Genomic DNA, 13,733 nt, shown 5'->3' on the forward strand with positions numbered 1-13,733 from the left:
TATCAATTGCTTTTTTTTTTCCAGTATAAGATGATGATTTCACTTACTCATTACTCAGCAGCTTCTGTAGGATTGACTTTATTTGGCTTTTTTCGTGTGGACCTCTAGGAGTGCGTTTTTTTTCTTTTTCATTATTGTCAATTTTGATGGCTTCTCTTTGGCTCCACACATTTCAACTTGGGACAAGATTGTAACAGAGCACTTCTCGTCCTAGCTAAATTGAGCCACCCCGGGGTTGAATGGTACAGACGTTCTGTGATTGTGAATTTCCCGACGAAAATAATGTAATGCAGTATTTTCAGCAACGGCAAGTGTCGTAGTTCATGTCACTTTCTTTGGTTCCTAAGACTTTGAACTCCAGACAACTTGTTCCAACAAGGTATCGCTTCACATAGCTTCATTGACCCGCCAACCGGGGGTCTTCTTCAGTTTACTGAGTCATAGAAGATAACAACCAAGGAGGTTTCGGACAAAAAAGGTGCAGTCAGGCATTGAATATTCTCGAGTCTACTACGGCGCTTCCTTCATCTCAGCCCAATGACAAAACTACACCAAAATAATCTATAAACAAATGATAAGAAAGTCGGTTAGAATAGAGGTTTGTGGTTGAGTCAAGTCAATCACAAAAGCTCCATTTCCTTCCACTTCCCTTTAAATTACTTAGATAAAAAAAAAAGCTTAGATATTATTCCACTTATCTAACATTGATTTTACAAAAGAATATTTCAAAATTGTTTGATGTAATATGTAAAGAAGTATTGCTAATTCACCCTTATAGATACAATATAATAGTAGATAGATTATGGATCTTTGTTGCAACCCTTTATATGTTGCATAACTTCTTTTAACACACGCATATATATATATATATATATATATATATATATATATATATTGACACATAAGAAATAGCTTCTATATTAGATTTCATAATTTGGATTTTTATTATTAGTCAACATAGAAGTTGTTTCCTTAGACTTCTCTAGGCGAAACTTCATAGCAGCAACGCTTTTAAGCTGGATAATCATTACCCTGATTTTATGTTCAATTAGCAAACAAATGCCAAATTCCTTTTTCTGATTTTCCACTTGTCTTCTTATTTTCATCACTTCAAAAGATCTGGAGCTAACTCTAATAGGAAAATTATCCAAAAAGTCATAAATATATTGTATAGCAGCCAATTTAGTACTAATTCTTTCAATTGTGCCAATTTATCCTAAACCTTCTGACAACTTGCCACTTTAGTTCTAAACCTTTCAATTATGCTAAATTAGTCATAAACCTTTGGATAATTTGCTAACATACTCCTACACATTTTAATAATTTGACAATTTAGTCATTCCGGCCATTTCTTGTCAAAAATCGCTAACATGAAGATCTAGTCAATGCCGACTATCTTATTGGTAGGGTCAGTGCTGACATGGACAATTTTTGGAATATTCTAAATTTATGATTTTTTCTTTTTTTCCTTTTCATTTCTTTTTTCCTTCCGTTGGCCATCGCTCAGCCTCAAGCGAGGGCCACCCTTGTGTAGGCTGATGAGGGTGAGGGTGGCCCTAACCAAATTTGGCACCCTCACCAGCCAAGACGAGGGCGGTTCATGCCGGCCCAAGTGGGTCGCCCTCGCTAACCTAGGAGCGGGCGTCCCTACTTGAGGCTGGCAAGGGCAGCCCTCGCTGGGTTGTCAATGCCGGTCGTGCCATGTAGGACAGCCAGCACTGACTAGACCCCTACATCAATGATTTTCGGACAATTTTAGCTGGAATGATTAAATTGATAAATCATAAAAAATTTTAGAATCAAATTGACAAATTATCAAAAAGTTTAGGGCTAAATTAACACAATTAAAGGATTAAGAACTAAATTGGCAACTTATCAATAGATTTAGGACTAAATTGGTATAATTGAAAGGTTTTATGACTAAATTGACCGCCTTACAATAGATTTAAGACTTTTTGGACAATTTTTTCTAGCTCTAACTAAAACTTTTTCTGTAAAAGACAAAAACGTTGAGGAACAAGAGCACCAAACCAAAAAGGAAATACACAGAATTGTGTAAAATCTAATATTTCTGTGTGTCATAATGAAGAGTACATGAACAATAGGCTTCTTTTTTTTTTTGTCTGCCACGTGTATTCTTGACTATGGAGCTCCCCAACGAGGAGCTTGGCTGGCCCCTAGTGGGCCCACTTGGGGAAATCTCAAGAATTCATAAACCTCCTATCCGGAGAAGGGGAATTTCGAACCCCACCTCCACATTCTCACGTAGGAATGGTGACCACTAGGGCAAGTCCCTAGTGGTTACTAGATGACAAGATAAATATAATATAAATTATAACCAATTGGAGATATGTATAGTCAAGAGAGACATATGCCTAATTAAGAGAGATGTGGAAAATCAAAGGAAATATCTTAATTATCTCTAACAACACCGATATGTTCCCATGCAAGGAGTTTGCTTGAGAATAGTAAATTATCACCTCTTATTGCTCTACTTTTTAGGATTCTGATTGGGGGCGATAATTGTTATTGATTTGTTACACCTACTAATCTATTTTTGGAGGAGTAAAGTGATCATCACTTTTTCATTTTTAGTTCATAATAATCTATCGTTTTGTCATATATTGGAAAAAGCTAAGATTAAATCTAGAGGCTAAATGTAGATAACTCATAATGATAGCCCTTAGTTACAATAAAGAAATTTAGTAATTATTCTATTGTGTAATATATTCTCTTGCACTATTTTCCCCTGAATTTCTAAGTCTTATTGCCTTTCGTTCTATTATTCTAGATATGTGCTAAAGTACAATAGGCACTCGAGATGTTAAAAACAAGATAATTCACAATTAACAATGCACATACATTGCTTTGAATTATGCATTATCCGCAATCCAATGTAATTAATATGCCTAAATGTGTTCGTCCTCTTATCTATATGAAAGATCACATCTATTATTTTTCTTTAATATCATCGATTATGGGAGTACAATTGATAAGTCTCGCATGGTTTCGCAAATGTGAGTATTTTTATTTGTGAAATAACAAGGAAGGTTTTTATGCAATTACTAGCAAAATGCCCATATGTTGCACGGGTTGAAGATTATATTTGTCGTGTTGTTCTAAATGTAGGTATCAACATGAATTTTTGTGTGAGAAATCCCATGCAAAAAATTATCACAAAATAAATTATTCGCATTGATAAAATTCTCTAATAAAGATTATGTGGATCTTTATGTAAAAGTAAATCTATACTCTATCATGTAGGTTTATCCTCCGATTAAAAAAAAAGACAAATGATATTTTTCTTGCATTTGTTTGAATCTTCACATTTAAGCCCTCGACTTGGTTTGGAAAAAGTTAGCTAGTTAATTTGTGTAAAATATTCTCGAGAGTAAAATGATTTGTTTTCTCGTGTCCATTTACAAGTGATTTGTTTAAGATCATCTTCTAATTTCATGTACTTCTGTTTATGGAAATTCTTCCTTTTCCTTTTCGATACCATATGATGTCGTGTTATTTTCCTTATGGCAAGAGTTCATGGATGTCTCTTTATCCATGATAGTGCATCACAAAAAGAGTAACTGGATATTTTGAGGAAATATGTAATATTCATTTTTTATCTTAAAGAAATTCCCAATATTTTTTCTCAACAATGTGTATCTTAAATTCCCTTTATTATTCTCAAAATAGGAATACATTCACATATAGAAGTCCCCCGGCAACGCATTACTAGCTTTTAGATCCTGATGATTATTCTCAATCTTGAGTCGCGATGCAAATATAGAAGTCCCCTGGCAACACCCACAATGATATCTGACCGCCACCTCCACACAAGAGAATTACCTGCAAGTTTTTTGGGGCCAAATCAACCATTGGAAGTTATTCACAATCAAAACTCGTAAGCTAACTTAAAACAGGACCAATCCTACCCGAAAAGAAAAGTTCATAGTTATCAACTACATTTTCAGACTAAGTTGAGGTGCTAGGAACAGACCAAATATTAATGAATCGAGGCTTCCATTTGACATATATTCATATACTAGCATCTCGACAGCTCGACAAGATTTCGATATTGAAGTCTCGCAATCAACAAAACTTCATTTCTGGACTCATCCCAACCCTATCTAGTTTCGCGACAGCCTCTTATGTGCAGAAGACTTCAAATCAAATTGATTGATTCTATTACTTGAGTAGTTCATAGAAGTTTCTCGTTGTAAAGACAAAAAAGAAATAGGGAAAGTACCCAAAAAGTGCTAGACTTATTACATTGATACCAATTAGTCCTAAAAATTTTACATTTGTGTCAATTGAGTCTATCTGGCCAAAATGAAAGGAAAAAAAGAAAGAAAAAACAAAAAAGCAACAAAATATTAAAAATATAAAATAAAAAATTATATAAAAATATTCACGTCAGCGCCAATCGTGCCATGTAGGACGACCGGAGTTCACATAAGTAATTTTTGGCCAAAATTGACTAGATAAATTCAATTGGTATAAATATAAAAGATTTAAAACTAAATTAATTTATTTGAAAGTTTGATGACTAAATTGATATTAATATGATAGACTTAAGACTCTTTTATCCTTTTTCCCAAAAGGAAATAGTTGCTTGGAATGAAAACGTTAGAGAGGGACTCCATCTAATAGGACATTTGACATTTCTTGCATCATTCCGCCTTCTCTGACTTTGACTCTGACAAATCCACCTCCTGTAATGTCACCCATCAGCTTTCACAATTCCAAACGTACAGCCCCTGTAGTCCATGCGTACACACATGGAGGATAGATGAGCGGCCTTTCCAATTGAAAATCCATCAACATGGTAGCACAATAAGGGTCTTTAGATTAAGAAAGATTAAATTTCGACTATTGATTGATTTTGCAAAGATAGCTACTCACTGACATTTAAGAAATATTATTGACGGTAAGATTGCCGGTGCCATTATTTATTGAGAAAAATTACAACACATGAAAATAGTAATGCACTGATAGGGACTTTAAGTTTACAAACTGCAAAAGAATATTATAATAATCGACATAAGTTACTAAGATTAGAAAAACCAATCCACTATAAGTTTAGGTTAATTACAATTTTTCATAGAAAGTTATAAATGCTAGGATATTCAACCTGAGACTTTAAAACAATGATTGAATGTCAAAGATGGTTATTAAATTGTCAATTACAATGACTTACCAAAAAATTACAATTATCAACGAAAATTACTATATACAGGTATCATAACTTAATGAAATTTGAGGCATTTTCATGTTACAAACTCTTTAATCAGATTACCGTCCATAAAGGTATATTACTAGTTATAAATGCAAATGAGTTATGACGGTTACAAGTCAATTATGATTTGTAAAGTTAAATTGCTACCTATAAATATGACCAACCTTTCGACTATTTCAAACAAATTACGACAAATTCAAAAAATTGACGGCTAAGTTTATGTTGAAATTAGAACCACCCACAATTGTATTCGACTGAGTCTTCCCCCGTGTGAGTCAACGCAGACAATACAGATGGGGAGTAATTGGCACGAGTCAATTGTGTGACACATATGTCACGTCTAACAATCTCCATCCTACGTTTTGAAATTAGGCCTTAAAAAAATTTCCTAATGGTTGCTGAAAGTTGGCCCTGTAATAGGATGTCAAACTTTAGAAAAATGGTTGCATGAAAAAGACAGCAAGTATTTAACCTAAACATGAACATATGTATGCCTTTGCTAGAAGCTATAAATAGTTAATGCTATGAGATTTACAAAATTGATTTGGAAAGTGATGTGCACGATGAATAGTTGCTTATTAAAATAAAAAGAATATGGCATTTTAGTACTCAAAACAAAGTATGCTAAATCATTTGACGAATGATTTGTGAACCCATAATCTTTTCATAATTGCGAGTGGAACGTGCACCATCCATAACCCAAGTGAGATCGGGGAATTGCCTAGAGGGGCTTCGAACTCGTACCAGGTATGCAGTCGAAGCAGCACCCAACCAGAGGTAATGTATGTGTAGCATTATACAAGCGTCAGATTTTTCTTGTGAATGTTCCGAGGTCCTTTTGTTGTTTCCCTTTGACAGGTTTCGGGCTCAAGAATACGCAAATTAGCAGTAAGAGTTAGTCTATGGGCAGGACTTATCCCAGAAGCAGACAGATGTTCCAGGACGACCGTTGTTGCCGCAGTTGACTCGCCATTATCTCTTGAACTCACGAGAGAGAATTGACCGGCGACTTTCACCTTCCTGAAGTGACCATTGAGGTAGCTATGCAAATTCTTAGAGGCAGTCAAAGAGAATGACCTTGTGTTGTGGTTATTAAACCTTAGAAAAGTAGTTAAGCTCAACTACAGTCCTTGACACAAACAAATCAGTCACTGATTTCGTCCGTTGTCATCGTGGAGTATTTATTGTGTTTATTTAGTTTTCAAAGCAATAGAGTCACGGCAAAGAATGGACGAAATTTGTACCTTCTCAAAGTGTGAATGTGCATCGTTGAGATCGGAAGATGACTATACATACGTGAAAAGATCAAAGCAATGATTTGAAATATGTCACGTGTTTTAGAGGAAAAATTATTCAAAAAATCCTAAATTTATCATACGGCGGGCAACATAGTCTTACACTTTTTAATATGACAAATTTAATCTTAAACCTTTTGATGATTTTCCAATATAATTCTTACGGTCAAATTTGGCTAGAAATCCTTGACATGACCGTCTAGTCTACATTGACCGTCTTACATGACACAACCGATGCTGGCTTGGACGATATTTTGCAATTTTTTATTTCTTTTTAATTTTTCTCTTTTTTCTTTACGTTTTTTTCTTTTCGTCTTCGACCTTAAACCCAGATTTGAGTTTTAGCGCCTCCTCTCCTTTACCATCAACTCCTATTCTCTTGTGGCCGATAACCTCTCTTGTGGCCGGCTAGGCCGTGCCCTCGCCCAACTTTACTTGCACTCATTGCCTTCTTTCTCATAAAGCTCCTCATCTCCTCACCTCCTCCGCGACCCTCATCTCGGTTGTCCCTTTCGTAAATCCTCACCGGCTCTCTGTCGAGCTTCAATGGTGCATCCTTCTCTACATTTCTGTACTCTCTTTTTTTCCATTCTTTTTCCCCTCCTGGAAGCGAAATTAGCCATGAAATGAGATAGTAATTCTTAAAATAGCGATAATGTGATGAATTGTCCTCCAAATATTACTTCCTAAAAGTTTTGGGCACTCGCAATGAAATAAAATTCAAGTCAAACAGAATTCCTCCTCATGAAAATAAAAGTCCATCAGTTGAACCGTTCAAAATAGAAAATTCAAGTCAAAATAAAATTCACACCATTCATTAAAACGAATGCGATTGAAACACCCAAATTAGCAAAAGCAGAAAAAAAGCGAAAGCATTCCAATCAAGCAAGTAATAGTTTCTGACCAAAAAAAAAAAAAAGCAAGTAATGGGGCTTGGGCTTATCGTTCAGTTGTCATTGAGAAAGAATGTGCCAATGGAGCCCAATTCAAAACCAAACGTATCACATTTAGGAAGTTCTCGGCCCTGTTTTTAATTTAGGTTTAATACAAACAAAATCTCAAACTGGTATACTCGTGCCACATTTAATCCAAACTAATTTTTATGTCACAAAAAATCTCAAATAAATACACTGTGCCACATTTACCTCAAATTTCATATGGGACTTTGATCCTACAAGAACATCCATTAAGAAAAAGTTATATTAAATCATGCGACAATGACCGGTAAATAGATGAAACTATAAAAGGCATGACTATTTAAAATTTAATTGCAAAGTTGGTGAGAATCATGCAACACGAATATGATGATTAACTCGTTATAGAGTATCAGTTTTGAATGGGATGAGCAAGTATCCATTGAGTGCAACATATATGCTCGATTAAATCTCGATCATCCAGTCTGATAGGCCCTATGTGGGTTCCACGTGAATGCATTAGATTGGACGATCAGGATTCGGTTTAGTATATCTAATACACGCACTAAATAACTTCTCCTTCCTGATACCTAAAATACTTTGTGCCCTTGGTTCAGTACTCGATTTGTCGATAGCTACATCCTTTGGGTTCAAAACTTCCAGATTATTGTATAAGAAAAGATCACAAGCCCGCCCATTTCGAAACACCTGTCATGCTTAAAAAAGGCCTTGGCTACAAGAAAAGATTCTTTAAAGCTCTCTTCTCTTTCTTTTTATGATGAGATAACCAACCTCACCTCAAGTGGGGTAGTTCTGAAACCAAATATAGATTGCCCTTACATCATAGTTTTTGTCGAGATAAGAGAAAACTCAGGGTAAATAGCTTAAATATATAGGGAAAATATCACCCAAAACTCCAAACTATGTCACTTATGACAAATTTACCCTGAACTTTTTTTTGTGATACGAAAAATCAAACTATATCACCTGTGACACATTTACCCCACAATACTTTGGCCATGGGCATTTCGTCTTTTTCCTTTTTCTATTTTTTTTCCTTTTTTTTTCTTTTCTTCTCTCTGCCGGCGAGGGTGACCCTCGCCGGCGTCGGGCGAGGGCTTCCCTCACCGGTGTCGGGCAAGCGTAGCCCTCGCCTGATGACGGCGAGGGTCGCCCTCGCCTAGGTGGGCGAGGGCAACCCTTGCCCTACACTGGCGAGGGTCGCCCTCGCCAGATTCGGCGAGGGCAGCCCTCGCCCGCCCAAGCGAGAGCGACCCTCGCCCAACGCCGGCGAGGGTTGCCCAACGCCGGCGAGGGTTGCCCAACGCCGGCGAGGGTAGCCCGACTCGCCCGCCCAAGCGAGAGCGACCCTCGCTCAACGCCGGCAAGGGTTGCCCAACACCGGCGAGGGTAGCCCGACGCCGGTGAGGGTAGCCTGACGCCTGCAGAGAGAAGAAAAGAAAAAAAAAGGAAAAAAAAAAGAGAAAGGAAAAAGACGAAAATACCCATGGCCAAAGTATTGTGGGGTAAATGTATCACAGGTGGCATAGTTTGGGATTTTTCGTATCACAAAAAAAAGTTCAGGGTAAATTTGTCACAAATGGCATAGTTTGAGATTTTTGGTGGTATTTTCCCAAATATATACGAAAAGTATTTGCATTTCGTTGACATACCAAGAATCCAATTTGTATCGTACACCTAAACCACACATCGAGTGGTCATTCCTTAGACCATTAAACCAAGTTCCATGGGATTCACCAGAGTCTTGTTTCCAATTGGTAAGCTTACATGTACATCATTGACAGATTAATCTAAAATTAACTAATTGGCGTTCAGACTTATGCTCACACGATTCGATAACATTTGGTAAAATTAACTTATGTGAACAATCATCATCATCGCTTGTTACAGAAATTACATTTTACCCACTTATATGTGTAGAGTTGTCTTGCTCAACCCCATACAATTATCATTTGTCCCAATTTCGCCCAGGATTTGAGTTCAAATGTCTATATGACGAAATCTTCAAGCACCTTGAGTTGCACGAGGCAAAGGACTAAAATAGTCAGCATGTTGTTTTCCTAATTGATGATATTCAAAAGTCGTAAGCTAGATTTCCAATAATTAGATGAATAAAAAAGATTCTAAGTCAAATTGAAACTTTTGTTGGAGGGAAAAGAGCTGTGCTTGCTGTTTCACTATTACAGAAGGTGAGCATTTATGGATGTAATGTCACGTGCTTCGGAATCTGTCTAGTTAGAAGCTACATTGGGGATTTTTCGTGCAATCAAGATAAAAATAAGTTAATGATAATGAGTTTAACCAGACAAGGACAGTTCGTTATTTCGGGCACAGAGCAACAGAATCGTCCTGCATCTCCTATTACTAATGTCTAATCTCTTGATACAAGCTGTTGATCCGTCTTTGTTGCCTGGAATTCTGCATTTAGATAGTTGAACTCCATTTTGGCAGTTGTTACAATCCTGTCCTGGTAACCTCTAAAGGAGCACTCTTAGTATTATTTTTTTTGGCTACATGGGAATGCTTTATCTGATTCGAAACATAGAAATATAAAACAATGGTCACATCCAGTGCAATCATCGACCGTCGAGCTCGGTTATGGTTACCTTGGTTGTAGAAGCTGCTGCAATCAGTGGAAGGTCGAGAGTATTGCCGCTTCCGTTCAAAATGAATGCAGGCCTGTTAGGAGACGCAAGAGCTGCCTCGTTACCCAACATTAAGACAATGTCCATCATGCTTGGCCGGTCTGCCGCGCATTCTTGTACGCACAATAGGCCAATTTGGATGCTTCTCGAAACCTGACTAGAGTTGTAGGGTTGGGCCATCAATGAATCAACTATGTCTAATGATTTTCCTTCTTTCCATAAGCTCCAAACCTACAAAAGTTGAAGGTAACGACTTTTAGAGATTAAGCAATGAAATTTGATTTCAAGAAGCAGTTGAAGGTAAATCGGGGTGAAGGAATTTTTCATTCTATGTTGGGAAAATGACACATATAGTCCCTGAACTTTGACTTAATGTGCAATTTGATCCCTGAACTTTTAATTTGTTTAATGTAGTCATTGAACTTTAACCCAGTGTTCAATGTGGTCCCTGAACTTTCAATTTGTTCAATGTAGCCCATGAAGTTTTGGTACATGTTCAATATAGTCCCCGAACTTTATAAAAATGTTAAATATAGTCCTTCCATTAATTCAAGTTCAGGGATTATATTGTACATTTTCATATAGTTTAAGGACTAAATTGAACATGTACCAAAAGTTCAAGGACCACATTAAACCAATTAAAAGTTCAGGGACCACATTGAACATTAGGTTAAAGTTCAGGGACTACATTGAACGAATTAAAAGTTTAGGGATCAAATTGCACATTGAGCCAAACTTCAGGAACTATTTGTGACATTATCTCTTCTATGTTCTTACCTGTGCTATTAGATTGAGATATGAACTGTCATTGTTGAAATCAGTATTCCTCTTGCCACTAACTATTTCTAATAATATGACACCGAAGCTGAAAACATCGGATTTGATTGAGTATAGTCCTTGCATTGCGTATTCAGGAGACATGTAACCACTACACAAAATTGGACAACATTAATATCACTGGACATATAGTCAATTTGTATCTCTTCCCTTAGTGCATTAATTGACTTGATTAGACAGTGTAGAATAGCTTACTATTTTCCGACCACCCTGTTGGTATTCGCTTGGATCTGATCTTCTCCAAACATTTTAGCCATCCCAAAATCGGAAATTTTCGGATTCATTGCAGCATCGAGGAGGACGTTACTCGCTTTGAGATCTCGATGTATGATTTTAAGTCTTGAATCTTGGTGAAGATATAAAACTCCTCGGGCAATTCCAAGAATAATTTTGAAACGTTGGTTCCAATCAAGGGTTGTCCTTTTTTCTTCATCTGTGACCCAAAACCAGAAAAAGGAATTCACGGCCCGTTATGTCATGAAATCGATGCCAATGGTGAGGCGTTTCAGCAATTAGATTAACATGAAGAGGAAAAAGAAGGTGAGGCCATACTGAAAATGAAGCAGTCCAAACTTTTGTTAGGCAAGTACTCATAGATTAACATCCTCTCGTCCTGACTGATGCAACAGCCCAAAAGCCTCACGAGATTCCTGTGTTGGAGTTTGGCTATAAGCATGACTTCGTTCTTGAATTCTTGACTCCCTTGTCCTGAACTCTTCGATAACCTCTTCACAGCTACTTCCTGTCCACTGGTCAAGCGCCCTTGAAATATCGCCTCGCCTTAAGACATATCCATGAAAGGGAGATCAAAAAACTTTTAGTGTTAGGACATGGTATAGTACCTTGTAGACTGGACCGAATCCTCCTTGTCCAAGCTTGTTCGTTGAGGCAAAATTGTCTGTGCCAGCTTTAATTGTGGTGATATCAAAGAGAGGTAACTCTTGATCTTTTGTTGTTCCATCTAGCTCTTCTCCATCCTCAGAGCCTATCACACAAAAGAACTACGAATCAGTATGAGTCAACACTAATTTTCGTGACAAGAATCTGTGGCATCACTAGACCCAAATCCTAGAGTCGCTATAAGCGCCAGAACTTTAGTGCGATACATGTATATTTCTGGTTTTAAAAGCAGCAAAAGAAGGGACTGTAGTGTAGACAGTCCAAGAAACATGCAGATAATTCTTACCGTTTCTTTTCTTTTTCATGAGCACGATAGACACCGCAAGAAAGATTATTGCTGCAGCAGAAACTAACCCTATGAAGGTTGCCAACACCTTTTTCCTCGAAAAAAATCCTTTCTTCTGAAACTCAGCTGATAGGAGAAACTCTTAGTTTATCTATCAAATAAGACTGACTGTGCAACTGCAATCACAACATATTAGTGACAAAAATATGAGCAAATTAGAATCTCCTACTGATTTTCCCATTTTTAGGATTACCTAATACAAGTGCATCCACGCGCACATATAAGTCTCGTCCTCCGCCTGAGATCTCTCTTGTATCCATCAAGTCTCCGTACCACATCAAGCATCCACTTCCTCCTCTTGTAAAATCTGCATCTGCATAGGCCGTGCATGAACAATTCCTCAGGCATTCACTTTCACACTCCCTCAAAGTCCTATTCCTGTCAAAAGATGCGACCGAAGTGTCTGGCAGTTTTACGTCAGGTACGTTTACAAACCCTTCACCATTCCGGCAAACTGATTCTTGATTCTTCCTCACGCACCCACCTGAACTATCTCTCATGCGCCAATTGTTCGGGGACTTAGGGGAAAACCCGGGTAGGCACTTGCAACCAATTTGGTCCATGCTACTAGAATCACAGTTTCCATTGACACCACAATGCCCATAGGAGTCACACGGTTCCTCTGGTTTGGTTAAAAAATTGACCCATTTGTTTTCGACCCAAGTGAACTGTTGCACAATCCCAGACTCTTGAACCACTACCCTCACGAGGATCGCTGAGTTAAAAACATTTGACACCAATACGACCTCATCAGCATCAATTACGAAGCTTAAGTTGAAAAATGAGGACTGGTCTTCAGCGGGAATCCCAATCAATTTGATTCCGTTATAGGGGTTCGGTCGCCACAACGGAACCTGATTTTTGTACAAGGTGAAGTGCGGGAAACCACTGGGGTTGATCATGTAATAAGTCGTTCCCATTCCGGGGTCATCCTGAGACTTCCAAGACGTGAGGATTCTATTTAGGCCACTGGTGCGGTTGAGCCCGAGTTTCATGGAGGGGAGCAAAGTATTTGTTGGATGGTCGAAACTCTGCCAAAGGACTGAACTTTTCTTGCCATCCTGAAACAGAACGAGATTACCCGAATCCAAAACTTGAGCTACACAGTCACTCACCACTGAAGATAATGAAAGATTGCTGCCCCAAACAGAGATGTTTCTCTTTGTGTCGTAGAGTTGCAGATTCCCCAGATTGTCGATACCGAGATGTCCTGAAGTATCTTTGATGGGGTTGTCCCGGTTGGCGACCCACACGACCGTTTTCTCAGAAATTTTGTTGTACCATATTCCTAAGTACCTATGGCTAGAATTGCCAGGGCTAAAGAAGCCAAGAGCAAACTCTCCACCACTGGAGATCAACACATCACCATCTCTGATAGTGCTTTCTCTTGTAATCAGTTCAGTGGAAATGCACACTCTGTAAAGAACTGATGATATAATTAGATTGAGAAGATTGCTAGGCCAATTCATGAGTATGAAAAGTAGACAATAGCATGAAGCAAATTGCAGTACTAAATGGCGATTTCGCTATTTCTGGCTGATT

The 13,733-nt window shown here is 37.8% G+C and overlaps 1 protein-coding gene across 1 annotated transcript; it reads right to left on the reverse strand.

Moving 5' to 3' along the window:
* Nucleotides 1-9,566: 9,566 nt before the first annotated feature.
* On the reverse strand, nucleotides 9,567-13,733 carry LOC130139362 (G-type lectin S-receptor-like serine/threonine-protein kinase RKS1). Its single transcript, XM_056316167.1, has 7 exons — nucleotides 12,385-13,733; nucleotides 12,132-12,257; nucleotides 11,788-11,930; nucleotides 11,498-11,720; nucleotides 11,141-11,378; nucleotides 10,886-11,036; nucleotides 9,567-10,339 (listed from the first exon to the last, which is right to left on the reverse strand). The coding sequence occupies exons 1-7, from the start codon at nucleotides 13,658-13,660 to the stop codon at nucleotides 10,040-10,042; spliced, it is 2,457 nt and encodes an 818-aa protein (XP_056172142.1). The 5' UTR covers nucleotides 13,661-13,733; the 3' UTR covers nucleotides 9,567-10,039.

The sequence above is a fragment of the Syzygium oleosum genome, unplaced genomic scaffold, assembly GCF_021117445.2.
Source record: "Syzygium oleosum isolate NSW1041296 unplaced genomic scaffold, Sole_v2.1 Sole_v2.11, whole genome shotgun sequence".
In the NCBI taxonomy this organism is placed as follows: Eukaryota; Viridiplantae; Streptophyta; class Magnoliopsida; order Myrtales; family Myrtaceae; genus Syzygium; species Syzygium oleosum.